Source organism: Grus americana, chromosome 20, assembly GCF_028858705.1.
Source record: "Grus americana isolate bGruAme1 chromosome 20, bGruAme1.mat, whole genome shotgun sequence".
NCBI lineage: Eukaryota > Metazoa > Chordata > Aves > Gruiformes > Gruidae > Grus > Grus americana.
This window is the reverse complement of record NC_072871.1, coordinates 8668274-8695152: the sequence shown is the minus strand read 5'-3', so window position 1 is coordinate 8695152 and position 26879 is coordinate 8668274. Positions and strand designations below refer to the sequence as shown.

The 26879-nt window shown below is 42.6% G+C and overlaps 1 protein-coding gene across 3 annotated transcripts; it reads left to right on the top strand.

The window, feature by feature from the left end:
- Positions 1–581: 581 nt before the first annotated feature.
- On the top strand, positions 582–23365 carry LHX2 (LIM homeobox 2). 3 transcript variants are annotated; one of them, XM_054848929.1, is made up of 5 exons: positions 582–1454; positions 4222–4424; positions 5259–5641; positions 13817–14022; positions 21414–23365. In XM_054848929.1, the coding sequence occupies exons 1-5, from the start codon at positions 1227–1229 to the stop codon at positions 21699–21701; spliced, it is 1308 nt and encodes a 435-aa protein (XP_054704904.1). In that variant the 5' UTR covers positions 582–1226; the 3' UTR covers positions 21702–23365. The 3 variants fall into 3 exon arrangements, with proteins under 3 accessions (XP_054704904.1, XP_054704903.1, XP_054704905.1); XM_054848928.1 differs by having other exon boundaries at positions 4219–4424; XM_054848930.1 differs by lacking the exon at positions 21414–23365 and adding an exon at positions 21054–21275 and having other exon boundaries at positions 4219–4424.
- Positions 23366–26879: the final 3514 nt, after the last annotated feature.

Below are 26879 nucleotides of genomic sequence, written 5' to 3'. Positions count from 1 at the left end.
GTGTAAACAAACTTTTGACCCCCCCACCTCTCCCGCGCTGGAAGCGTTCTTTGTTGCTCCACGGCCCGGCCCGGCGCTGACCGTCACCAGGCGGCCAACGCAAAGCTCCGAGCGGCTGCGGCCGCCGGTCCCGCTCCGGCCTTCAGTGTCCGCCTCAGACGCTCCCGAGGCCACGGAGCGCCCGCGCTGAGGCGGGCAACAGGACGTGGCGGGGCCCCAGACGCCCGGGGCCGGGCCCGGCCGGGCGCGCTGCGCGGCCGCAGGGGTGAGCGGGCAGGGCGGGCCGCGGCCCCGCGCCCCTCCGCGCCTCCCAGCCCCGAGCACATGCCGGCGGGCCCGGGCGCGGAAGCAGCCAATGGCGGCGGGGCAGGACATGATGTCAGAGGGGCTGTAGAAAAGGCGCGGAGCCTCGCGCGGCGCCCGGGCTGCAGACGCGCCGCTCGCAGGCACCGCGGCGGGCGGCGGCTCCGGCTCCGCCGCTCCGCTCCCCCCCCTGCGGCGCGGCCGCCTTGCAAGCAGCCGCACCGGGCCCCTGGGCCGCGCCGCTTTAAGGAGAGAGGGGGGCCGCCGAGTGCCCGTCCCATCTGGTGCCCATCCAACTCTTCCTCCTTCCCCTTGGCTTTTTCTTTTCCCAATGAGCTCCAGCGGGCTGGGGGAGGAGCGGGGGAAGGAGCAAACTTTGCCCCAGAGCTGCCGCCGCTGCCAGCCCTCTGGACTGTGAGTGCGTACAGTGGGCATCCGCCCCATCCTCCTTGCGGCACCAGCCTGCTCTCCGCCTGCTGCAGCCTCCCTCTCCCTTGCTCTCCTCCTCTAAATTTCGCACAGTACGATGTAGGGGGCTTGTCGTTATTTTTTTTTTTATTATTTATTTCTCACCGAAGATAGCTTAATTTTTTTGTATTTCTATTATTTATTAATCCCTCCCAACCCTAAACCTGCCCAGCCTTCTGCCAGCTGGGCCAGAGCATAAAGCCTGGGACTGCACCTGGGGCAATGAGCCCTGCACTGAAGAAGCCTCCTAGAGGGATGTGCCGGGGCCACGCAACAGACTAGATCCAAGCCCCGAAGCTTACACCACCAGTTACCCCCTCTCCCTCATCCCCTTCGCTCGCCTTTTCTGCACCCAATCCCCTTGAAACCTCGGATCAGTGCCTGCGCTGCACTCCGGAGATCTTTGCCGGGGTGAAAAGCCCGGAGCCCAAGGAGAGACGGGGCGGCCGTGCTAGATGCATGGGGGAGGGCTCCGGTTAATGCAAGTTCTGGGCTCCTGCAGGGACCCCGACAACTGTCAGCAGCAGCAGCAACTCGGGGCCTCCTCCTCTGCTTCCTCAGCGATGCTTTTCCACAGTCTCTCCGGCTCGGAGATGCACGGGGTCATCGACGAGATGGATCGGAGAACCAAAAGCGAAGCACCGGCCATCAGCTCGGCTATAGACAGGGGAGAGACCGAAACGGTAGGAGGTGAAGGAATGGGAGAGTCATTCAACCCCCTAAACATAATAAACCCCTCAAAGATACAGCTTTTCCCTTAAAATAACAGATCGGGGGGAAACGTGTGCAGAATGCTAAATCGGAAGAAAATTAAGCATAAAGGTACCCCAAAAGATTAAATAAAACCGTGGGGAAAGGCATGAAACTGTTAATTATTAATAATATGCATAGTAATAGTAACGCTTGGGTGAAATGAACGGTACTGCTCTTGCGAGAAAACAGAAAGATAGACCAGCCTTTTGGTAGCGTCCAAGAACTCCTTCCCTTCCCCCAGCCTGTCCGGCCTTCCAAAGTTTTTAGGAAGAGGCAAAGTATGCTTTTATACAGATAACATTTTGGCACAGCGATTTTTTTTTTCCCTGCAGAATGGAAACACACCAAAGAATCCAATTCTGTGTTATTTTTCAGGTAGGATGTCTACACTGAGGTAGTCTTTATAGCATTTATAAAGAAAAAAATCCAAACTCAAGTACCTTTAAATAATATTTTTTTGAAATAATAGTAGTATGTATGAAGACTGGGTTTGCGAACATGGCAAACAGAACTAGAAGATATGTTTCAGGGAGACGGATGGATGCAAATTCTTATAACTTTACCACTTTTTATCTTCTGTCTGATTATGCATAGTACTTGTATATTAATGTATTTAGATAATAAAAAAGATGCATCCTTCTAACCAGGATTAAGCTAGCAAAGCAGAAGAGATTTCTGAAGTGTTAACTGATTCAACATTTTATGTATACTATTTTTTTTTGTTAAGAAATTTAATTCTGAAGTGAAATTATCCCGTATTTTGGTTAAAAGCTGTCTTGTAGGCTGATACGGGCATGTGCAAGATAGATATCTGTTCTCGGGTTTTAAAACTTCATCAGTATGTGTTATTTCTCTTAATGCTATGTAGAAATTTACTTAAAGGTGACAGTGAGAGTATTTAATCCTGAAATACTGGCTGAAAAACAGCCTTTATACTATAAGGGTGGAACGTGATTTCTAATTAAACGGTTTTGGTTTTCTTTGGAAAAGTTAGTATTTCTCCGTACAATTAAACAATATTAAATGATCTTTCCTGGAATAAATATTGTGGCATGATGCCTTTATATATCTATATATATTGTATATGCATACACGTGTATATAATAAATAGTGGGATAGAATACAGGATCCTTAAATCCCATTTCTGGATCCCAGAATATTTTTGCTACCGGAAAAGCAAAGCTGAAAAATTGTATTTCATTTAAAGTGGATTTACAAGAAACTACTTTGGTTATAAACCGATCCCTAATCATAGGTCAGTTAATGCCTTAAAGAAATAAGTTATATCAGTGGATTTGTGTGGCTAACATACCAATGTAATGTCATAATTTTATTTATGTATAGTTGTGATAGTGGGAATGGTGTAGTGCAAACAGTAGTGCTCGGAGCGATGGGATTTTGTGATCTCTGCAAGCATTGGATGAAAGTAATCAGTGTAGCACATGCTGAAAAAATAGCTTCAGTTTCTGTCGATTCCTCCCTATTAGCTGTCTTGTCTTTTGGCTTTGCGCAAGGACTTAAGGCTCTAGAGGAGGTAAAAGTAAACAAACAACTTCTCCCCCACCCGAACCAAAACAAACTGCGTGTTTGTCACATCTGTAAAAAACCGTTTCGGGTTCTCTTGCACAAGAACAAATCTGAGTGTGCTTTTGTGCAAAGTGGATAGTAGTAAGTTTGGAATTAAGTGGACAGCAGCGCATTGCAAGGTCTGCCATAAACACTGCTCCTCTCTGAGCCTCCTCTCTTGATTCCTGTTTTAAGGTGCCGGCTAAAATAAATAAGCGTGCTTAAACGGTTTCCGATATTTTTCTCTCTTTTTTGGTAGAAGTTGACAGAATATGTATGTATTTGTTTTTTGCAGGGTGTCGTTTGGATTGCGATTTGACACTAAACTATTAAATTATATAGGGGTTACATTTAGTTTTATTGCTTCCAAGTTTATCCCAGCATAATCTAAAGTGCTCTGTTGTTTTTTCCCCACTTTCTTTCCTACACGTTTCCCACTATTTCGTTTTCCTGATAAAACATTTTGCACCTCGGATTTAGTAATGTTCGTCTCCTCCGCAATTTTATTTACTGATCCCTTTAGTGCTTTGGGTCACATCAGATTTGGATACATGTTGTTTGGAACCAGCTTGCAGAGAGAGCTGTGTCTGTAGCACTGTGACTACTAGGGGGTTTGATCGTAATTCACTCGGAATTTTATAGCTAGGAAAATACACACACAGACACGCTCCACATACACGCACTCACAGAGCATCAACTATGCAGACATTCTCAGTATATCCATAATAATGCATTCCAAAAATATCTATGTGCGATTTGCCCTACTCTGTGATTATTGCGCTTGTTTATTGAACAGCATCTTTTATTTTTCTGGGACTGGAAAATCCACCAAAAAAAATAATCCTGTGTCTCATCCGGACGCCTTCCGTAAAACCCAGCGTGTTTTTCTTTTTGTCTCGCCTTCCTTCCCCGCTCCTCCCGGGAAGGTGGGATGCCGCGGGACCCTGGGGACCTGCGTTCCCGGGCGCAGTAGGCAGGTCGGGGCGGCCCGGCGCGGAGCCCCCTCTCCTCTGCCAAGCCCCTGCAAGGGAGAGAAGCCCGGCCCCGGCCGGGCAGGGGGAGGGGGGAGCCCAGCAGTGCACAAGAGTTTCTCCCTCTCGCTAACGGTCTGTAATTGTTTTCCCCCAGCAGACCATGCCTTCCATCAGCAGTGACCGGGCTGCCCTGTGCGCTGGCTGCGGGGGGAAAATCTCCGACCGTTATTACCTCCTGGCTGTGGATAAACAGTGGCACATGCGCTGCCTGAAGTGCTGTGAATGTAAACTCAACCTGGAGTCCGAGCTCACCTGCTTCAGCAAGGACGGCAGCATTTACTGCAAGGAAGATTACTACAGGTACAGCCTACCCTCAGCCTGGGAGGGGGGACCTGCTTGGCGGCCCCCCACGCCGAGCAAACCCAGTCCTGAAGAGACTGCGTAGGGGATCCGTGGGCACGCGGTCCCTGTGGTGCAGGCTGTGGGCTCCTAAAACCTCCTACTGGAGAGGGAGACTCACGGTGGGGATGAGTCCCGTGTTCTCGGGAGGGGGGCACGGCCCAGGCACAGCTCTGCTTGCGGGTACTGGGGGCTTCAAGCAGGCGGCCCCTCCCCAGGCTTCTTGGGCTGCGAAGGGAAACGAAACGGCCAAGGGGAATCAGGCGCGTTTGCTGCCCTGAACACGCAGGGCAGAGCACGGCACGGAGCGGCACCCCAACCCTTGGGAAGGGCTTCCTTTCCCCGCCCGCGTCCCTTTGCAGGGGTGAGGGGATGGGGCTGAGCCCCGGGCACGCTGTCAGCCCAGCCGGCAGCGGGGCTGGTCCTCGCCCAGCGGCGGTGCCTCCTGCGCGGGCCCGGGCCGTGTCCGGAGCTTCCTCCTGCCCCGGGGGCGCAGGGAAGTTTGTGGGGCGGGGGTCAGTACGTTTTCCTGGTGGGAGCTGGCGGGGCAGGCCCTGCACTGCGAGGTGGGAAACGGGACGGAGCCCCCCCCCGGGCTCCCGGTGCCCGCCCGGCTGAGGCGCCCGCGAGGGAAAGCCGCTCCGCAAACGTCCCGGCCTTGTGCCGCTGCCCGGGCTGAGGCGGCGGCCCCGGGCCCCGTAGCCCCTCTCCCTCTGCCGCCCTCCGAGCGGACCCGACGAAGGGGGTGGGGGGGATGCGCCTCTCACCGTCTCCTCTGGCCGTTCTGTTTTGCAGGAGGTTTTCGGTGCAGAGATGTGCGAGATGTCACCTGGGGATTTCTGCCTCCGAGATGGTTATGAGGGCCAGGGATTTGGTATATCACTTAAATTGCTTCACTTGCACCACATGCAACAAGATGCTGACCACCGGCGATCATTTTGGCATGAAGGACAATCTGGTGTACTGCCGCCTCCATTTCGAGACTCTCATCCAGGGGGAGTACCAGGTGCATTTCAATCACTCGGATGTAGCCGCTGGGAAGGGCCCGGCATTGGGAGCGGGCTCTGCCAATACTTTGGGACTGCCTTATTACAACGGCGTGGGGACTGTCCAGAAGGGGAGACCCAGGAAAAGGAAGAGTCCAGGGCCCGGGGCAGATCTGGCAGCCTACAACGCAGGTAAGAGACCCCCATCTTCCCCCAGAACGATTCAAACGGTTTGTTTCTGTTCACTTCCAAAGGGGGATTTCCGTTTATTTTAGCTTAAACCGTTAATAATAGTTTAGCTGCAGCATAATTATTGAGATCAAGTGCTGTCAAACTGCAATTACAGAAGCTAATATGTTAGCATTTTTCACTTCAGCTGGAAATAAAATGTTTTGAAGCAAGGTCATCTGGTTAAGGAGGGGGAGAAGGGGGAGTGTAGCCTGAAATAAAATCTGGAAACCAGAGGTTGTAAGTTAGCACTTCAGAGAGCTGTGAATTTTCTTTAGTAGCTACACTCAAAGGCTGCTGATGGGTGAATTATTCTGCCCTTGTCCTGAGCTCTTGCCCCCCAGAGTTTTGGAAGGAAGGAGAGAGGGAGGAAGTAAGAAAGTGGCTATTTCCCAAGGACCTGCAGCGGGAGGTGGATGGGGCTGCAGGGCTGTTGGCCGCGGGTGCCCGCAGAGCCCGGGCAGGGGCTGCAGGCAGCAGGTGTCTGCAGGCAGCCTCTAGTCTGCTCGTACAATGACAAGTTCGGCTGGAGTTTGGTTCGTCAGATATGACTCAGAGAAGAGCCGGGAAACTCACAGCATCCCCTTTCCAAACCCTCGCTGTCCCGAGTCACAGCCCCTGCCTCTTAACTGAGAGCAGCAGCAAGAAGAAAGGGCGCAAACCTGGCAGCAGCCACAAGCCTGCAGTCTGTGCAGAAACACTGTCTCCCAGGCTCTCTGCATCGAGCTGCAAACTTTCTGATGTGTTTCCTCGTTTAACCTCGCCACGACCACAACAGCACTGCAATTTTGCGGGCAAAGGAATTCGAGCAGTCTCCTGCCCCCCCCCCCCCCCCGCCCCCCCCCCATCCCTGCTTCCCCCCTTCCCCGCTTCCCCCCTTCCCCTCGCTCTTCTTCATCCATGTAACTGCCCACCAGAGCGGCTGTGATCACTGGGTCTTCCAGCACTACTGCGTGTATGCAACAGGAAAAAAAGCGTTTGGACAAAAGAAAATTCTTAGATCTTGATTTTATTAGAAGAATTCGAGGCGGAGGTGGGGTTTACTTCAGACCCGAGTTTCCCTAAGCTGTGCGCTCAGCCGTCCCGTTAGACCCTGGAGACGAAACTCGTTTGCCTCTTTCGTTGTGCTGCTTCAGTATTGTCTGCACTTATCCACTCTTTCGAGCGTGTTTTCTTTTTTAATCTACGAAGTTCAGACATGTCCCATTGGGCGTAGATTTGCCTTTAACATTTTTTTTTTTCCCGGAGAGGGCGTTAGGTAAAGGCCAAGTTTGCTGCGGTTTGTTTCGAGCCGCACCTCCGCGCTCCCCGACTGCCCCGGACTCACAGCTCCGGGCTGCGCTTTGCTCCCGCCGTTCTGCCTTGTGCAGAGAGAGAAAGGGGCGGGGGGGGGGGGATAGGAAGGTGTGTGGGGGAGACGAGGGGAAGTGTAGTGGTGATGGGGGTCTCGGATGTACTGGTGATCTTCCAGTACCGAGGGCTTCGGGTGAGGGGGAGGCAACCACGCCGGGCTGCGGGTGTTCTGCGCTTAAAGACAGAGTAACAATAGCGACGAACTGGAGTTTGCACTGAAAATGGCAGGGAGAAAAGGCGCATCTCTAACGGACAAACGCACCTCGGGAGCAAAATTGCCAGCTATTATTGGTTTAACTAATTGCTGAATAATTTGGAAATAGTGCAAAAGTCAGTAGTAGTCCCAGTGGTGAAGGTTGATGAGTGTGTAGTGTTCTTGCGAGTAACAGTTGAGCTTTAAAACATACATAAAATATGCATCTTTCCCGTTTAGAAAGTCTCCTTTTCGGAGGGATTAGATTTTAATTCTCCTTCCACTGTCTCCCTGTGCAGGGCAGATGTTCAGATTCAAAGGACCTGTAAACCGAACCAGCGGCATCTGTCCTGAATGGGAGCACAGCCTGAGAAAGTCTTACTGCTCCCTGACTTCCTAAATAAACCGTCTTTAACTGTATTTTTTAAAATTCGTTTTCCAAATAATTGCCCTCCGAGTTTTGGTCTTTTAATTTTTGTTTAGAGCCTGCAACTGAAGCTTGAGAGATCTTCCTTGAGGAACCATTGGCTTCTTTGCTTAAACTATTTATCTACTTAACTATTTACTAAACCAATAATCGACTAATTTATAGGACATTAAGTACCATTGATCTTGGAAATCAGACCAGGTTGCCCGTTGATGTAAAATTTCACAGACTAGTAAATTATTGCAAAACCTTCGATTTTGTGCCTTTTAAAGGGAAACCGTTTAAAAGTGTGACAGTTTTTCTTTTTATTTTTAATGGAACTTGTCATTTCCTTCTCAGAAATGCACTAGAAATGCACAATATTGTCCTCTGAGGGGATCTGTTGCTGGTAATTTGTGTAGAATACTTTGTGTAAATAAATCTACATCCAGAGGTGGTGGGAAAAGGGGGACCGGTAAACTTAGGCAGAGTTCACACTGGAATTACTTCATAAATTGCAGCAAATATTCATCTGCAACACGAATTGGACTGACTTTTTTTTCCTACTTAAATGAGACTCAGTTTGCACGGGGATGATGGGTTTTAGATGTGGATAGAGCCTGACAAGTGGAAAATAGCTTAGAAGGATGCTGAAACTTCAAAAAGATTTCTTTTTCTTTCTTTCTTCTTTTCTTTTTTTTTTAAAGTGTGTTCCTGTGATCATAATTTCTTCTTTCACTTGTTGGAATGAAGTTTGATGGGTTTTTTTAGGTCAGTAAATCAATGGCTGAAAGCTTGCTGAACACAGAAGCACCTGTAAAGAATTCTGAATGCTCCCTTTATGAATTAGACCCCAAACCTCCCACATCCTGCTATATTTTATTCATTTGTATCTAGTCTGTCTTTAATATGAAGACACTAAAATATCCTCGAAAATTACAGAGGTACTACGTGGACTTGGGGCACGACAAACTGATAAAATACCCATAATCTGTGCAAACATTGAAGATATTAAGAAATATTTCCTGACTTTACTAGCAGGACGGTACCTTATGTTTCAGTAAGAAGGTGACTAAATGTCTAGGCTGGATACACATCCTCGGCGGATGGGGGACCGGGGGTTGGTGGCTGTGGGGGCGGCTCTTTGCCGGGGGACGGGAGGGTGCTGAGGCGCTGGCCCCGCTCCCTCGCCACGGGTGGGCCTCGGGGCCGTTTGGAGCTGACCCTCCGAAAGGGCTTTGGCACAAGATTTTTCCCCTGACAAAAATGGGAAAGGCCTGGAAAGTTTTGAAGAGCGAATTTCTCTTTATCTCCTCGTTTCCCCCGGGGACTAAAAGCTCAGAATAAGCTTTCCTGAGACTACAGTTGCAGAGCGAGCAAACAGGAGTCGCAGCTTAAAAACTGATGTCTCGCAACGATTTCCTCAGAAAAATAAGAGTTCCCTCCTTCCCCCACTCCTCCTCTCCCCCCCCTCGGACGCGGTCACCTTTCGGGCTCCCCCGGGCGCGGTGCATCTGGCCCCTCCCCGGGAGGCAGGGGTAGGGGTTGGGGCTGGGGCAGGCGGAGGGGTTGGGGTCGGGGCAGGGAGCCGGCACTGCTGTCTCTCCGAAGGGCGAGCGGGGCCCTGGCAGCGCTCCCTCTCTCTCCCCCCAGGGAGGCTGCCGCGGTCCCTCGGGAAGAGCGCGGCGGGGCGAGCCCCACGGGGAGCGGAGCGGAGCCAGCCCCTTCCCCCGGCCCTGCAGCCGGCCTGGCGGGCAGCGAGGAGCCCGGCTCGGCCGGGGCTGCCCGGGTTAATCGCGGCGCTCAGGGAATTACCGCGCACTCGCACCGGCTATTCAGCGCCATTCAATTGGCTTAATTGAGGGGAAAAACCCTCCGCGGCTGGCTCCTCCCGCGCCGCCCGGTGCCCGGCGGCGGCCCTGCGCGGGCCCTCTCCGGACCTTTTGTTCTCCCGGCCCGGGCCGCTCTCTGCCCCCAGAGGGACCGCGGCCGCAGGGGGAGCGGCCCGTCCCTTGGGCAGCCCCGGGAGGCAGCGGGACACGCAGCCCTTTTGTCCGAGGCGGCTGAGGAAGGCCAAAGGAAAGAGTTTCTAATCCCAGCTCTCTCTCGTGGCCTTGCGATGCTCAGCCTGGAGATAGTCGTTCCTTAAGACAGGCTTTATTTCCCTCTTCCTAGAAACATCTCTCGAAATTTCAAGGTTGAGGCAGCGCTTTCTGTGTCCATTGCTCCGAAGGCTCAGAGGGGGTCCCCTCTTTTCAATGCTGCCAAAGAGCCTCAGATGCAGTGAAGGTTACCTTGCCTGCTCTGAGTGCCACAGCATCACCCCTTTTAATCCCAGTTGTGGTAAAGAGTTCAGGAGTCCGTCTTCTCCAAGTGTCTTCTCCTCCCACCAGGGAGAAAGACTATCTCTGTTCCTGTCCCAAGTACCATTCAGAGGGCTCTGTCTCACTTTTGTCCCCTTGGAGGGCATGGGTGCCACCAAGTCCTTTAGACACTCCTGCCAAACAACGAATAAGGCTGCACCCCTGCCTAGTCTAGTTAATCACAAGTTCCCTCTCCAGGCAGCAGAAGGTTAAAACACTCCCTTGACTCTTATTACAGAAGGAAAGGGGTGTATGTTCCTGAGCCGCTGAATATGGGGAGCTGATGCATGGACCAAATGTGTCTCTTGTTTCATCATTCTTTCAGAATCAGGATTAGTTTGCTTTCTTTTTGGGTAATTTAACATGTCAAACACAAGCTACTAAGAACAAAAGTTCCCCCAAAGGAAATTCTCTTTTCCGTCTTCTTCATGTGCCATGTACTCAGCAACCTACTGACTGCTGAGCACATGCTTTGCCCCAATCCTGACATGTGCAGGGATCTGGTAATCTGAGCGTGAAACAGTGCTCCCAAGTTTTCTTCTTCAAATAGTGTTTGTTACAAAGATAACAGCACGTCCTGCTTCACACTCATGTTGCTGTTTTTAGGGATGTTATGCATTATTCTGCAGAGGATATTTTGGTCACCAATATCAAAATACAATGTTTTAATCTGTTTCTAGTGATGCTCTCCGTGGACATCACCATCTTGTGGCCAAATGGACACTTGTATCATGGTGCTAAATGGAGGAGGCTGTAGGAGCTGGCCGCTGGTGAGACCAGCCGAAGGACAGGAGGGCAATGGCCTGGATGTGGGGACTGCAGGAAAGGCACAAGAGATGTAGAAATGTTGTAGGGTCAAAAAAGTGACTTGGCACCACTTCAGAATTTGTTTTATCACAAATAGGAATGAAACATTAGTTAATTTAAGACTCCTCTATTCGACTGGAATTTTATCAATCGTATTTCTCAACTCCCAGCAGGAGCCCTACATACTGCAATTGAATGGAAATCTTACGTTAGGGATAGTTCAACAATTCCTTTGGGAGATACACAGGGACACCACAAAGTAACAGGGAAAACAGAGGGTTGCGTGAGGAGCATGTACAGTCTTACACCATGATGCCTTTTGCAGAAACTCCTCAGCTCTTAAAATCTCCACATGCTTACACCCTTGGCCTGTTGCGTATCTCTGTGTCTGCAACGCCCATAGACATTTCAGATTCTGTGAGAGATGCATATAATATTAGACCTAATATAATAGACTTTTGAAGATGGTGCCAAGTACCACAACCAAATACGAGAGGGGAATTGGCACTAACTAGGAATACTTATGTCATATCGGGTGATGCCTGGGGGTACCCAAACCACTTGCGCAAGACAACAAACAGCAGACACCCTCGTGCACTTTCAAAATCTGTTCTATAACTTTCTTCATAGAAAAGGACAATAGTTAGCCAGTCTCAGATGGTACATACTTACCATCATTTTAATATTATTTTTATTTAGTAGATGAGGAGGTAAAATTGTGAGAAATTTGAAGAGTAAATTGTTCATTGTCCAGTCAGGCTTGATGAAAAGCTGATACCCTCAATCCATTCTTGGAGGATTTAGAATCACTTTTATTGCCTTGGATCCTGAATGTATCTCATTCACTGTGGAACAGGTTAAAATCCAACTACTTGCAGCCCTAGGCTTTGTTTTGTTGCATATTAACATGAACAGACCTCAGTCCTTCAGACAGATATTTGGATGCATTTGCTCCTAAGTCTCTGCCTGGTTATTTCTGGGATGGTTTGAAAGCATTTAAGATAACACATGAGGTCTTTTCCATTACTAATACCTAAAATTCTGTGAGTATGTTTTAAGACCAAGTACTGCTTGGTTTACATTTCCATAATAGAATTTGCTATGAGCAATATAGTTTCAGTTATTCATCTCAGTATTCTTTACATCAGGAATTGTAGCTATGGACTGGAGCATATGGGGTGACCCCAGTTTGGCAACTAGATCTCAGTTCTTAAAACAGAAAAAAGATTTTGCTACATTCCATCCAGCTCCATTAATACTGCATTTTTACTATCTCCTTTTATGCATCTTATACCTTTTAAATTCAGGTGCTTCTAGTCTTTCCATGACACAGGAAAACAAGCAGAAATGCTGCTTATTGCTAGAATTTGGCACAAGATACTTAGGTCTGGAAAGGATTTATACAAATGTACGCACATGCACGCACACACGCACACATACATACACATTTATTTATACAGCACAATTTTTTTAAGCTGTTTTTTAAATTATAGGAGTACAGAAACACACAGAAAAGTTTGAGGCTTTGGACACTTTCTATGTATCTGTTAAACAAACATGCTTTTGGTCTTAAAACTGAATTTTTGCAGGCCTTGCTCTATATTGTGCCATATCTTTTTAGAAGTTTTTGAAAAGCTGAAGTTTGCAAAGCAGTACATGCTGCAAAACAGCTCTTTATAGAGTCTGTATGCATTTTTACGTATGTGTATGTGCATTTTATGTATATATTTAAAACTGGGTTTAATGCATGCCTTTCAGAATTTGTATGTTTCAATAGGACTGAAAACCTCTGATGGATAGCATGAATTGAAAGTAAAACTATAAAGATATACATGTCTATGAGATGTACTCAACTGCAATGAACCAGCAATAATGGACAACTGAAAACAAATCTGTTTATGTGTTTAAAAATTCACCAAGAATTCACATTTTAAAATACTTTTTTTTTTCTCATTTTTTGCATGCAACATAGAACAGAGATAGCAGTGATTTTTCATTACGTTTAACATGAAACTTGTGGGAAATTAAAAGGGAGTTGTAGATATAGGAACAGAAAAAGTAAATTAATTACAGTTTGTCGAAGCTAATTTTCAGTTATATCCCTTATTTTTTTAGTGGATTTAAGCTCAGTCCTTAGTGTTATTTTAAGAGGCTTTCTATGGTTTGCTGTATGCACAAATAAATGAAAAACTATTTTTGTTCTATGAGATTATTTTGCTTGGCGTTCAACATTTAATACTACTTGATAATTATGATAATGTTCCTCACTCAGACTTCCTTTACAGACTGTACGGTTGATTTATGCAAATGTATCAATCAGTGTCATTCAGTGATTTCAAAAGAATACAACGAATTGATCATTCAAACTGGTATTTGCAAATACTTTAAAAAAGAAGGAAATATAAACATATAAATAATTAAAAATAAATTTAATTTGTCATGCCGGTGATATATTCTATTAACAGCTTTATTTCTTTAGCTAGTCAAATTATAGTAATAATTTGCTGTCTGGTACCCACAAACTTTATTTCTTTTATAGTGTTTCATTTAATGGTCTCTCTTGTACTCTACAGGATTTAGTTTGATGGAGGAAATAATTATAATTTTAACTGGTCTGTTCCGTCGAGATTTAAGTGGACTATATTGTACAGCTTTCTTTGTATGTTACAATGCAATTTATAGTGATACAAAGTACATTAAAACACTTTACAGAGTTGAGGACTGCTACTGTCCTACAAGCAGAAAGTGGAGGAAAGGCTGTGTGGAGATGGAGGGAAGAAAAAAGGAAACAGACCTGACATTTTAAAAGCCATAAAGAGGCAGGTGAGGGTCCTTGCAGGCTGGTTATTGTAAGGGAAAAATAGAAGATGCAGAAATGGAGGGGAAGGCAAGTAGGATTTGTACCAGTACAATACATGCCATGGTATGTTATTTTAATTGCTGCACTCAGATGAACTGCAAACAATGTTGGTCACGGAGCAATAGATTTACACGCCTTTTCCTCTTGTTGCCTTAAGCTCTAAGTTGCAATGAAAACGATGGTGACCACCTGGATAGAGACCAGCAATACCCCAGCAATCAAAAAACAAAGCGTATGAGGACATCATTCAAACACCACCAGTTGCGGACAATGAAGTCATACTTTGCTATTAACCACAATCCTGATGCCAAGGACTTGAAACAGCTAGCTCAGAAAACTGGCCTGACCAAAAGAGTTCTTCAGGTAAGAATAGTATTTTGTCTTGGAAAGTAAATAAAATACCAATTTTATATTTAAAATGCCATGGATTTTCCTGATTTTCAAGCTTTTCTCAATCGTTCATACCTTCTGTGAGACTTCAGTTAAATCCTAGAAAATATGAGAAAAGTTATTTCTTTTCAGTTTCCCAAAAGCAGATCACTTGGGTTCTAATTTTTAATGACAGTTGTGAAGGTTTGGGGTCCTGCTTGTTTTCCTGTAGTTAGTTAATTTGGGTGCATGTTTTAGCTTCCAATCTGTTGTAAAAAAAGTGAATTATTTTAGTTAGTGTGTTCACTGTAACTAGAGAGCTCTTAATTTAGAAATTACTGTGAATGTTTACCTTTATAAGAAATTAATCAGCAGTTTGAATTTATTTTATCAGGACAAGGAGGATATCTTTTCTTTCATAATTGAAATGGACATAAATTTAATTTTTCAAAGATTAATTTTATATTCATAGTTTAGTAGCTTAGAAGGAAAGGAGACTGCATTTTAAAAGTAATTTTTCTCTGAAAGCTGGATTTTTCTTGCTTCAAGAATGTACACTCCATTTGAACTATTATGCAAAGCAAAGGTGAGACTATTAGTTGATTCAGCTCCATTTTAATTTATAGTTCTCATTGAAGAAGTCAATTTTAATGGGCACTTATCCAAATAACTATACCTAGAGATAAATTTTGGCATATAGGAGCCATGGCATTCCGGGATCTATTGTTGAAATTTTTAAATGGGTCTTAATTGTAGAAAAATGGTTTGTGAGCTTCATAGAGACAGGTAGGGCTCAGAGACAGACTCCTGGGAAAGCATCGTGGACAGTGCTCGCAAATTCACAGGCAAGTGGAGGGCAGTAGACAAAAAATATTGAGAAAAAACTGAATTCACTGGAGAGATTCTGGACCTTGCAGTGTTAATATCTAACAGAAGAAGGAACAAAGGTTTTGTAGGCTTCCCAGTAAAAACTACTAATGAAAAACTGTACGTAATTACTTCTCTTGGCTACGTCCTCCATAGCTGGATTTTTTTGTTTTCATGATGCTGATTTGCGGTGGTGGAACAGATTCCTCCAAGATAACTAGTGCATATCCTAACACTCGATGCAGTGTCTCTCATAGCAGCTCTCCTTTATCCATGCACATGGGCAAAATAGTTTACTGCATTTGTCTATCCTTATTTTGACACTTCTCCTTTATTTACCCTCAGAGTTTAGACACTTAAGTAGAATCTATTCTTTCCATTACAGTGCACTCGCACCTGAATTATCTGAGAAATTTCACATAGCGCATTAATAAATGAGATCAGTGTCTAGAAACTGTCTTTCTCTTGATCATCTTTCTGTTCTCTCTCCTTACTCCACACCAACTTTAACTTCCATCTCTCTCTTCTCTTTGCACCTAATGGGTTTTACCTTCCATCCTTTTTCCAAGTTCTTGTCTGTTTCCTTCCTTTTCAGAATGTATTTCCTTGTCTCCAAAATTGGACTCTGCGTCTCCATTACAGTTCAGTTCTGTTTTCAGTTTCTTCATTGCTTCTGTTCCATCTTAAACATATCACATCTTGCAGTTTTAAGGTGCTTAGTGGTTCCTCTTTTTTTGTGGCAAACCCTTACAATTCCACTAAACTTTTTTTATCATTTTGGTAATTGGTGTTTCACTTCTTTTGCTTTCACAGTTAAATACTTCTTTATGTCTGGGCTCCTTTAGCTGAAGAGTGGTGGAAGGTAATAGTTGGTGGTGAGGATTGCACCCAGAGGATGATGCTGTTGGAGGCAATTCAAGAAAATGGCTCGGAGTGATACTTTGTCTAGTATCACTTGAGTTTTCCTGTCTGTTACGAGCACTCTCTACTCCATACTCTTGGACTTTTTGTTTGAAAATTAATTTGGGCCATGAAAAAACAAACTTGTTTTTTTGATTTTAGAACCGTTGTGCTCAATTCATTTATCTCTAACCTGAGAGAGGCAATTTTTCAAACACTGAAGTTCACTTATATGAGTTTTAGGGTTGCTCTTTGCTGGGGAAAACTTTTCATGATGTTGGTTACTGAGATAGTGTCACTTGTCAATGCTTTTGTGCCAGAAATGTTGGCATTCCGTCTGTGTCATTTATTGAACGTGAAGTAATTCACTGACACTATTGATCTAAACAAGCATCATTAGTATTAGTCTGTCTTACACACCGAAGGTGCATGGACTCCCAGACATACATGCATACCTGCCAGTAGTAAGAATTCTGCATTCCCTATGTTGTTATTAGGTGTGTTTGTAAGCTGTTGTATTTTCTGTTATGTTCAGATCTCAGTTCAGCTGATGAAGGATTGTGGCTCTTTGTAAAGCATTAATAGAATATATTTTCATAGAAAATGCAAGGCAACAGATCAAGAGAAATTCTCCTGTTCTGAAACCAGTGTACTTCCTAAATACACATAGTAGAGTTCCTAGTGATTTAAGAAACAACTACAGTGCCTTTACTATATAGACAGTCCCACACAACATGTAACGAGGGTACTTTGTAGATGAGCAGAGAATTTGACCATATTCTTAATGATCTGTGATATTGGATTGGGAAGACCTGACTTCTGTCTTTGCATTATATACAATTAGTCATCAGCTACACATGTCCAGAAGTGGAATGGCACTGAAATGTAACATACTGCTTCATAAACTACATTTCCTTCAGTGGCTTTGTAATGCAGACTATTTTCTGTAATTAGCCACATTAGAATCACAGTAAGCCTATTTATATTTTTAACCTCTATTTTTATTTATTTTCATTCCAATTTAGCTTTATATTTGCAATTTAATTCATACACCTCTTGTACTGCAGCTGGAGCACATAAGCCCATTGTAAGTTATCATTCATAATTAAAGTGACCAGCTAATTGTGAACTAACCGGCATAAATGTTCCTCTTTTGGGAATAGATCTTTCTTTTTGTGAATTTAGAAAGGGAAGGTAGAAGTAAATAGCCCAAAGAAGATACAGCTTGCTAGCTATAGGTATGTATCTCTCCTCTCCCCAGGATTCTGGAATATGATTATTCATGGCAAAAGCAGTTTAGGAACATAAAGCGTCATTTTTCAGTGGGTGTCTTGTACACTGCTTATTCTTTCTTGAATTGCTCCCCAGTAAAGTTGCTATGAAAACCCTACAAAGATTAGTGCATGCATTTGGAGTTTGCTAATTCAATTTCCAGTAGTCAACAGGCATGAAAATTTTCACGATCGTGTGTGGGTACCCTGTGCTACCTTTCGGTGAAGATTTGCTTTAGGCTAGCATACAGCAGACTCTTTACCGAGCCTCCATTCATAAAATATCCTACAGCTCTCCTTTAACTGTGAGTTTACTAATAACAACAGAGTAATCAGAATGTGTGTGCAATGAGTGAACATAGTTTGCTTTGTGGTGCAACATCTTTTATATTTTTGCTTCTCCACTTACTAGTTAGTAAAATTCAGTAAACCTAAATGTCCCCAGGTAGCTGTGTGAATGAGCAAAATTGTGTTTAAAAATTTGTTTCTAGCACAAGCTATTCATACAACAAATATACAACAGATGCAACAACGGAGGTGTTACAAACAAGAAAATAAAGTTATCTAAGGTGATTAGATGATTTCATCCACTGCAGTATCCAAATTCTTTACAATACTTAGTGTATTTATTTTCAATACTTCCCTGTCGTATGGAGATGTTATTTTATTCCTACTTTACTTGGTGGAGACAAAGAGTTAGCTGCACAGATCACTGAAGAGGTAGTATAATATTTTAACCACAGAAAATATTATTTTGCCTAGCTGCGGAGTTGCCCAGCTACAGGCATCCAGCCCCACTAAGGAGAATGTGGTTGCGTCGGTGGTGGGTCTCGCAGCTGCTTTTATTTTTCAGCGGGAGCTTTGGTCCATATTTTCCCCTTTGATTTGAAATAGCTCAGCCTTGCAATGATACAGTTGGACAGAAAAACACTAAATACTTTCCAATGATTTTGTTTATTCCTCAGTACTGAAGACCAGATTCCTAATTGTGTAATTGATGTGAGATAAGTCCTTCTGGAACAATTCTTTCAGTTATGTATGTTTGGGTTATTATTTCTTTACTTTACTGTAATACCGTTACAGGTGCAGGGCCTGAATTGCCAATGTGAGCATACCGCCATTATGCCTGGGCAACCCTGACTTGCCAGCTCTTACACGCTACTTTGCACAGCTATAAGTAACGGCACGGGGTGGTACAGAAGCAGGCCTGCATTCCTACAGCTCCGTGAACAATATTTTTAATTCTTCACTACTCTTCAACATGAAGTCTTTGCTGAATACTTTTATATCTTAAGCACATACCAGAATATCACTATTGCAATAATTATGTTATCCCTTTCTATCATAAGACAGGGTATTTTCAGAATTTCAGTTAAGAAATATTTAGATGTCTTTTCAGTAATACGATGAATATTTATTATTGGACAATTTTAAAAAGCTTTATAACCATTAGCTGATTAACCTTAACAATATCTCAGTGAGGAAGGAAGTGAAAGTAGTCATATAATGTCTGTTTTTTTAAAATAAGACTTACAAGTTTATGTAATATTTTCTGTCTAACATCAATTACCACTATTAAAGAGAGAATGATCCATCTTATACGTGCAGCTCTTGCAAGCAGCATGAACGGTCATTGGTGAGAACATCTGAGCACAGGTTTTCACATTTAATGGAAGATAAAGGAGAATACATAAACACCAATAATCTTACTCATTTTTCTTTACATACGACATGTTTCAAATCAGAAACAGAAACAATATTGTAGAGTCTCTCGTGCTGTTAAGGTTAAGGAGCAGTTGGATGCTTAGGAACAATGTAAATAAACAAAATAGTTATGGTGCCTTCTACACTTTTACACACTTTAAACAAGAAAATTGTTTTGTGACTAGGAATGGAAATTTTACTCATATTTGGGACTATTGCATATATGTATATGCATATTTTTAATGAACATAAGTGAAATTATGCAGAAGTATGTGTATATGCAACTGGACAAGATTAGTCTGTTCTAATCATTACGTAACCACGGTACACATACATATCAACAGCGGCGGAGTCTAAACTTCCATTTTGCCTTCATATGTATTATCCTTTTTACAATTGCTAGAAGGTGTATTAAAAAAATCAACCCCAAATACATTTGTGGGATAAACAGAAATTATCTCGTACTGAAAGGTAAAAAATCCCATAAATGTTCAAATTGCTGGTTTTTACCATTCCCAACTAGTTGGCTCGAGACTTTGCAGCTTGAATGACCAGAGCAAACTGATGTGCTTCACTTGCATGCCCTGCACACGAGGGTCCTTGCCTTACTCAGGACCCCGTGCACACACTTACGCACATCCCTTCTTGCATGGCTCTGAATGAACAGTCATAGGAGAGGACCCTGGCAGTGAACATTCCAGGCAAAAATACCACATTTGGTTTTGCCTGGTTTTGACCACATTGCTGTCCTTTAACAGGTTTACCACTATAATGGACTGTGTTATGAAATCATGAGTATGTTTTTGCCAGTGCTAGTTCAGGAGAAGATTTTTGTTTTCTTGTTGTATATGAAACCAATACATAGCCTTTAAACTAAGTGTTTTAACAAAGGGAATGCCAACATAAACTGTTTTAAAATACTAAGCTTTCAGAAACAGGGACCTGTAGGGATGTGATTTTTGCATGGCCCATGAATGCAGCTCCTATGGCCACTGCTAGAATTTGTGCCTGAGGATTATTTCCTCGTGGCACTCCCTGGAGAGTGCAAGAGAGAGGGTGTGCACCTTAAAGACCCTTGGCTGGGGGAGAAAGCTTTCCAGAGAAAAAGTAAGAGTACTCAATGGGGGGAATTTGGGACTGGACCATCCATAGAGGAAAACCAGTCAGAGGAAAAAAGCTGAGACGTATTCATCAGTTCTAACTGCGGCTGGCAAGCTGAGAGTGCAACAGGAACACCTTACAGGACTGCTGGTATTTAAGTATCACTCCTCCGTTAGCGGTCTGGCTGAAAGCGGATCTGATGGCAGAGGCCATGCTGTTTCAGAGGTCAGAATTTCTGTACAGGTTGGTGTGGCCTCGTGAGCTCCACGCACTCAATTTCCCTGTAGAGGCCACAGAGGAGAAATCTGATGGAGATACTGTATGGCTATGCAGATCCTTTCGCTCACTCAGTTCCTTTCTCTGACAGATACAGAGATGATGAGGCTTCCTGCATTCGGAATGGAAAGACTTGGTCCTATTCCTTATAGCAGGTCAACATGAGGACAGTAGGATCAGGATTGAGTCCATTGTAAAGAATGTAACAATGACAGAAGGCCTTCTGATAAATAAGCACAGTGAAATTTCAGCTACTTTGTAGCAGTAAAATTACCTGGAATCAACATATATCAGGTTGAACACAGGGTATTTAATGACATTTTCAAATTCAGTCGAAGTAATATGCCATACCTAGGTTTCATGCAAGTTTCACAGATACTTTTTATTTTATCTATTTTCAAATCAGTCAGAAAAATATTTTATCTTTAAACAAATCCTGCAGACAGTGGAGAGCGTTATTAACTTGGACCTAAATACTGAAATTTAACTGAGACAGATGAAGTCATGGTTTTTGTCCTTCACTCAGATAATCAAATAATGCAAGAAGTAGCAATCTTGGAAAAATGTTTCTAAGTGGATGTAATTTCTACTGAAATAACAGTTTTAATGCAATGTGGGTCATTAATACCATTCAAGCCTCTTTTCCTGACATCATTCCAGTACTGAAAACATTTGAAAAAGGAGAGTGGCATAGGCAAAGGGAGCTGAAACATTTGAGAAAGAAGAGTAAGAAAGAGGAACAATCCTTTCAGAAAAGCAAGAGCACTGCTGACAGTGAGACATGGGAAAGTTCCTGGGAGAGCCCACAGAAAGGCAGGGTGCTGTGGTCTGTGTCACCTGCTGCTTACGATGGGAGATGGGCTTGAGATACAAGGGTGCTGAAACTCATTATTTTATACTCATCAGATGCTCGATGTCTGCCTCATCCAGACAAATACTTCTGGGATTGAGGGCAATCGAGGATTCATGTGGGCTGCCAAATGTCGAAGCATCTTTATACATAGCCTGCACAGAATGACTCTCCTCCTCCACCCTTAGTCCACTCCTGTCCCGGGCAGACTGTTTATACAGGATTGCAGGAGAGGGGGAGAGGAATGCTTTACAGGTGTACAGCGGACACGTCTCACGACTGGGGCTACTTTTCTAACATGTTACCAGTAAAAACATCTTCCACAATTCAAGTGTTGGTGAATTTGTGAGTATGCTTTTGGTTTTTTAAACACTGCAGCTCTTTAAATGCTACCCTGTTATATTAAACTATTTCAGGTTTGGTTTCAAAATGCTCGAGCCAAATTCAGACGGAACCTCTTACGTCAAGAAAACACAGGGGTGGATAAGACTTCAGACTCAACACTCCAAGCAGGGACCCCATCAGGTCCTGCCTCAGAAATATCCAATGCCTCCATGAGTCCATCCAGCACTCCCACTACTTTAACGGACTTGACTAATCCTACTATGCCTACTGTGACATCTGTCTTGACGTCAGTGCCCGGAAGTCTTGAGGTTCATGAATCTCGAAGTCCTTCACAGACAACTCTTACAAATCTTTTCTGATGACTCTTTCTTAATAATTTCTTTAAAAAAGAAATTATTCTTAGTTGAAATTCCAAGTGTATTTTAATAGAGGCTTTGAGCAACTGACTAACCACAATTAGGATCTCTCCTAAAAAAACAGAAGGAAATGTAGTGTTCTGGTATTACGGAGTATGGACTAAAGAATAACTTGGAAGATCTATTGCAACACAACATTTGTGTAACTGTACAGTTTTGTGGACTGAGCAAGGGAAACAGCAATTAATTTAAGTTGGCTAAAGCTTCTGTATTTTCAAAGACTGCCATGTGCCTTATATACCGTTTTATCTACATACTTTGGATTCCATGTCCACTTCTCTCTTTTTCTCTCTGTATATTTATGACCAGGGCAAAAATGTTAAGAGTTTGTTACTTTGAATAGTCCTAAGCCTTTCATTGGTTGCTTTGTTGTTTTAGAATTTTAAGGTCGAAGTCTGTTCGAATACCAGAATTTGTAAAATCTAACCAGTAATAAAACCACTTATGGAAACTACTTGGTAATGGCTGCAGTTACATTTAACATTAGTGTCACAATCAAGATAGGCCGATTGTATTTAAAAGGATTAGAAAACTGCACTTTGAACACAGTATCTGCCTAGGATAAACTCTAAATATGGTGTATACATTCCTCCTGTTCCCAAAGTATATATGGGTGAGAAATCCAGCTTGTACAACAGTCTAGATATCTTCATTATAGAGAAACAAATAACTGTTAGTTGCAGGTAGAAGTTATCAGATAATGTTAAAATTCAAACAGAAAAATTATACTTAATTTTGCTGCATGAAGGAAACTTGACCTCAGCTAGCATTCATGAAAACAATCTTGCCTTTGTGCAAGAGATGGCTTGTCCCACTTCACGGAGGAGGCAAGTGGGGTATCTGACAGCTGTGTGGCCACAGTCAGTCCCTTACAGAGGTGGGCACTGCGTAATATTTTCCCTAGGAAAAAGACAGAAGTATTTCAGGTTATTTTACAACACCGGTGGGCAAAGTTGAGGCAAAATTATGTTTTATAAAGTCACAGCCTTACATTTTTTGTAACGCTTTGAAGGAATAAAAAGCCAAGGAAGACTGATATTGTCAATACTAATAAAAGTGGTTATTCCTTTAATGATTCTGGACCTTTCAATACAATTTAATTCCTTCTCCCCAAAAAATCTGTGCAGAATATAACTCATATTTTAAAGTTTTTTCCTATTGTTTTTAAGGATGCTTTTCTGTAATTAAGAAATACCTCAACAAAGTTTAAATATGTATAAGAATGAGTATACACTATGCTGTTTGCCCAGTAGTTTTATAGATTTTGAGTGGTACATAAGATGCATATGGTTGTTCCTTTTCAAACCTATTACAATCAGTTTATTTCGGTCAAATGTTAGGTTGTATGTGGCTAGCTCTCTAAAACTAATCTGTCATTCCCATTGGATCAAAATTGCTGAAAGATTATTCCAAATAAACAGCAAGATAGGTGCCAAGGTTTGTGTTCTTTGCCCTTTTCAGTGCATTGAAGATGATTCAGCAGGCCAGACTCTTTAGTAACAATGTTTTGGGTTTATAAGTGCTGCATTTATTCAGCTTTCTCAGCTGAAAATTTGCCATTCTTGTGCAAGCCAAATTCCTATCGAGATCAGTGAGAGATCTCAGGGCATGAGGACTGTGGGATAGAAATGCTGACATAATTAGGTCATTTATTAACCTTTTTTTACACTTCAGCTTAAAAAACCCCACAGGTGAGTTATCTGAAAAGCAAGATAGTCCTAAAAAAATCACAACTAGCAAAGATCTGTGAAAGGGATTACATTCTGGTCACTAAACCCGATAGCCTAGCATAGTTCATTAAGTTTATGCACAATGATGAAACATTAAAAAAGATAATTTGGGTTGAATTAATAACTGTTACAGGTTTGTCCAAGACATTTTTCCTCATCATATAAATGTCTAATAAGGAAATTGTGCTGGGTAGTGGACTGTAAAAGAGTACATATCCACCTTTCATACACAGAGATTCTGCTGTATGTAATGTTTTGTTCATTGTCAATTACCGTGGAGATTTTTTTTTACATGCTTAGCCGGATCTTTTCTTGATTTAAAAGGCAATGTTGGTCCACTGTTAAATGGATACAGCCCGTAATTAAAACCCCTGTGTATTAACCTGTAAACAGTTTTTAAAAACTGAATCCTGAATTAAGTGTTACGGCAAATGTAGCGGATAACAATTCAAATGGTTCTTTAAAATTGCAGTGCATTATTTGTGGTCTTGTATTTTAACTACCTGAATCCACATGGATGGAAATACCTTTCAAATCAATTCTCAATATTGCCTTTTCAAATAACTGACATTTATGAAGGGGAATACTCTTGCGTTAATCTTATCTAAAACCTATAAGAGACAATTAGAGAAATTGTCTGGTTTAATCAAATCAGGGATTTTGCATATAAATAAGAGACAATATTCTATGTAGGGTCTTTATGTAGGTGCATTAGGATTCACTCACTGGCTCCAATGACCTATGTTGTCCCCATGATTGTTTCAATCCTGTGGTATTGTTTGGTTGTTTAGAGCTTGTTGGTTTTGAATGCTGTACATTTTTTTACTACTGCAATCCTAATGTTTCTTCACATACTTGTACAGTTCCACATTTGATGTATTAGTCTGAAATTCTGTTAAAAACATGAACAAAAATGGAAATGATATTTCTTTGGAAGTGTATTTTTACTGTATATCTAATTTGAACTAGTTGAACATACTTCTTTACATTTTGCATGATAGGTGTGTAGTTCATTTTTTAAATATGAAAGAGACTTAAGAGTAACTTAGAATGAGAATATAATGAAACCTATACAAATATGGAAAATACATACAATGATTTGCTACTTTTTGACTCAAGAAACTTTTTGAAATACATTTTGCCTAGTTTATTTAAGATAATGCAGATATTTTGTCTTTGAGTTGATACATAATTTAAAAGGGGATTACACACTAGAAAAACATTCAAGTCACCACAGTACTCAACAACACACTGGATTGTTCTTGTCAAGTAAAGAGAGAAGATATTTGATTTTAAGAATGCTGAATAAATATATTTTGATCTACAATAGAGAGGGATAGCACTACTGTAAGTGATCTCTAATCACAATTTAAAATTTATTGACATTATTAATAGCTACATTTCATAAAACCTATTTTTCATTCAAATTATCTAAGTTTGGGAAGAGAAGACTAAGGATCATTATACTAATGAAGAACCTGAATGCCTGCCCTGGAAGCAAAAGTCAATTTATCAAATATACTGTCGGTGGGGAAAGTGCCTTCAGGATATTTTGGTTTGCAAACTATCTTTTCTTCCTAGCTGTTAAAAACCCCATATATTTAGAGCACTTTCCTGTAACCGTTTGTTATTTTTTGTCTGTTGGAATGTAAAGACTAAAGCTTAGGCACCTGTAATAGTAATCTTCATTTAAAGGAAAAGGAAGAAAAAACCACAAATCAAAATAAGAATCAGGCTTCCTGTTTGGGCATGATGATAGCAAGGACATCCAGGTGACTAAAAGAAGTTCCATGTGTACATGCTTATGGTCTTCACTGTGACTTAATAATGCTGGGAAGGAGAGATTTTAACTGAAAGTAGGTGAATTATGATTTTTTTTTTTCCTTCAGAAAGCCAGGACTAATTACACAACTCTGTTGCTGGTTTTTAAAATGAAATTTGGTATAAGTTACCATTAGAAAAGGTCATAGCATCAAATATAGTGTGATGAGATTAGCCTAGACATTTTAAGAAGGACTTTTTTTCCCCTCTTCTCTTCTCTTCTCTTCTCTTCTCTTCTCTTCTCTTCTCTTCTCTTCTCTTCTCTTCTCTTCTCTTCTCTTCTCTCTTCTCTCTTCTCTCTTCTCTCTTCTCTCTTCTCTTCTCTTCTCTTCTCTTCTCTTCTCTTCTCTTCTCTTCTCTTCTCTTCTCTTCTCTTCTCTTCTCTTCTTTCTTTCATCTTTTTAACCCTAGTTCTTCTCCAGGACACATCATGAACTGCTGGCAATAGGCTGTTTACTTTAATAAAGGGTAGATCATCATCCTGTCACACAGTGTGTGTCCTGCTTACCTGCATCCTCCAGTCTGACACTGGCAAACACTTCTCATTTACCTTTACACTGTTTGACTGTCCACAGCGTCTACACTGTGAATCCTCCAACCAGCTGAATGCTTTGGTGGAGTTTTTTCCTACTGCTGCAGGAATTTATCCTTCTGAATAAGGAGGATGTAAACCATTCCTGGTAGCAATTAATTTATCCGTAGCTAAAATAACAATCTGTAAAATGAACGGCCTATGCATTTCTGAGATCACTTTAACCTGCATTTGAAAAGGCTACAGGGGAAATACATGTGCAACATGTCCAATTCACATTAGCAGCCAAGGTCTGGGTGGTGTGAAATGGTTGTGCATCCACTATTTGGGGCATACAATTATGCAGTTGCCTGCTATCTGCATTTCTGCTTTCCAAGGTTATAATATTACACCTCCCTTTCCAGACCTTCAAGTCCTTTTTTTCTTGTCCTGCGAGTGAGTTGATTTGAACTCTGCTTAATCTCATACTTCAAATAATTTTGCCTGAGTCTGCAGTATCTTTGCTTAAAAAACTAAGTATAGCAAACCACAAACATCGTTCACACCCTCCCATACATTGCATTTAAGGCTGGTCAGAGTCTCTGGTATGATACGTCACTACCCATGTAGGCAGCAAGGCCTATATGGATCGTGGTCTGTTCTCATTCTAATTAAAGAGAAGCAAAGGAATAAGTATTAGATTCTTGATCTACAGTGAATAAAAATGTGTTTTAAGTGTATCTTAGGACTGGCGAATGGCTTTAAAGGGGAGTAAAGAGGGTATATTTTTGACACACGGGAAGCTGCTGTGGTTATGAAGATGAGCAGTAAAGCAGCTGGACTCTGAACGCTCACGTTTTTTACCTCCCTAACTGGAGAGAAGTCTTTAGTTCATTGCAGGCTTTAGCTGGGATGCTTAAAATGATGTGGAAAGCAAAGAATCAAGTTTGAATCTGTCATAACATTAGGTGAGTTATCAGTAATTTGTCTGAGAAGTCAATGGGGAAAGATGGCTGCACCAAATAGTACAGTGACACGCCTTTTACAAGTAGCTGTGCT

Excerpts from the sequence above, each read along its gene's own strand:
- LHX2 (XM_054848928.1), top strand. The coding sequence starts at position 1,227 with ATGCATGGGGGAGGGCTCCGGTTAATGCAAGTTCTGGGCTCCTGCAGG. Across the intron at positions 1,455-4,218 it reads ACAGGGGAGAGACCGAAACG|CAGACCATGCCTTCCATCAG; the intron begins GTAGGAGGTGAA and ends GTTTTCCCCCAG. Across the intron at positions 4,425-5,258 it reads TGCAAGGAAGATTACTACAG|GAGGTTTTCGGTGCAGAGAT; the intron begins GTACAGCCTACC and ends TCTGTTTTGCAG.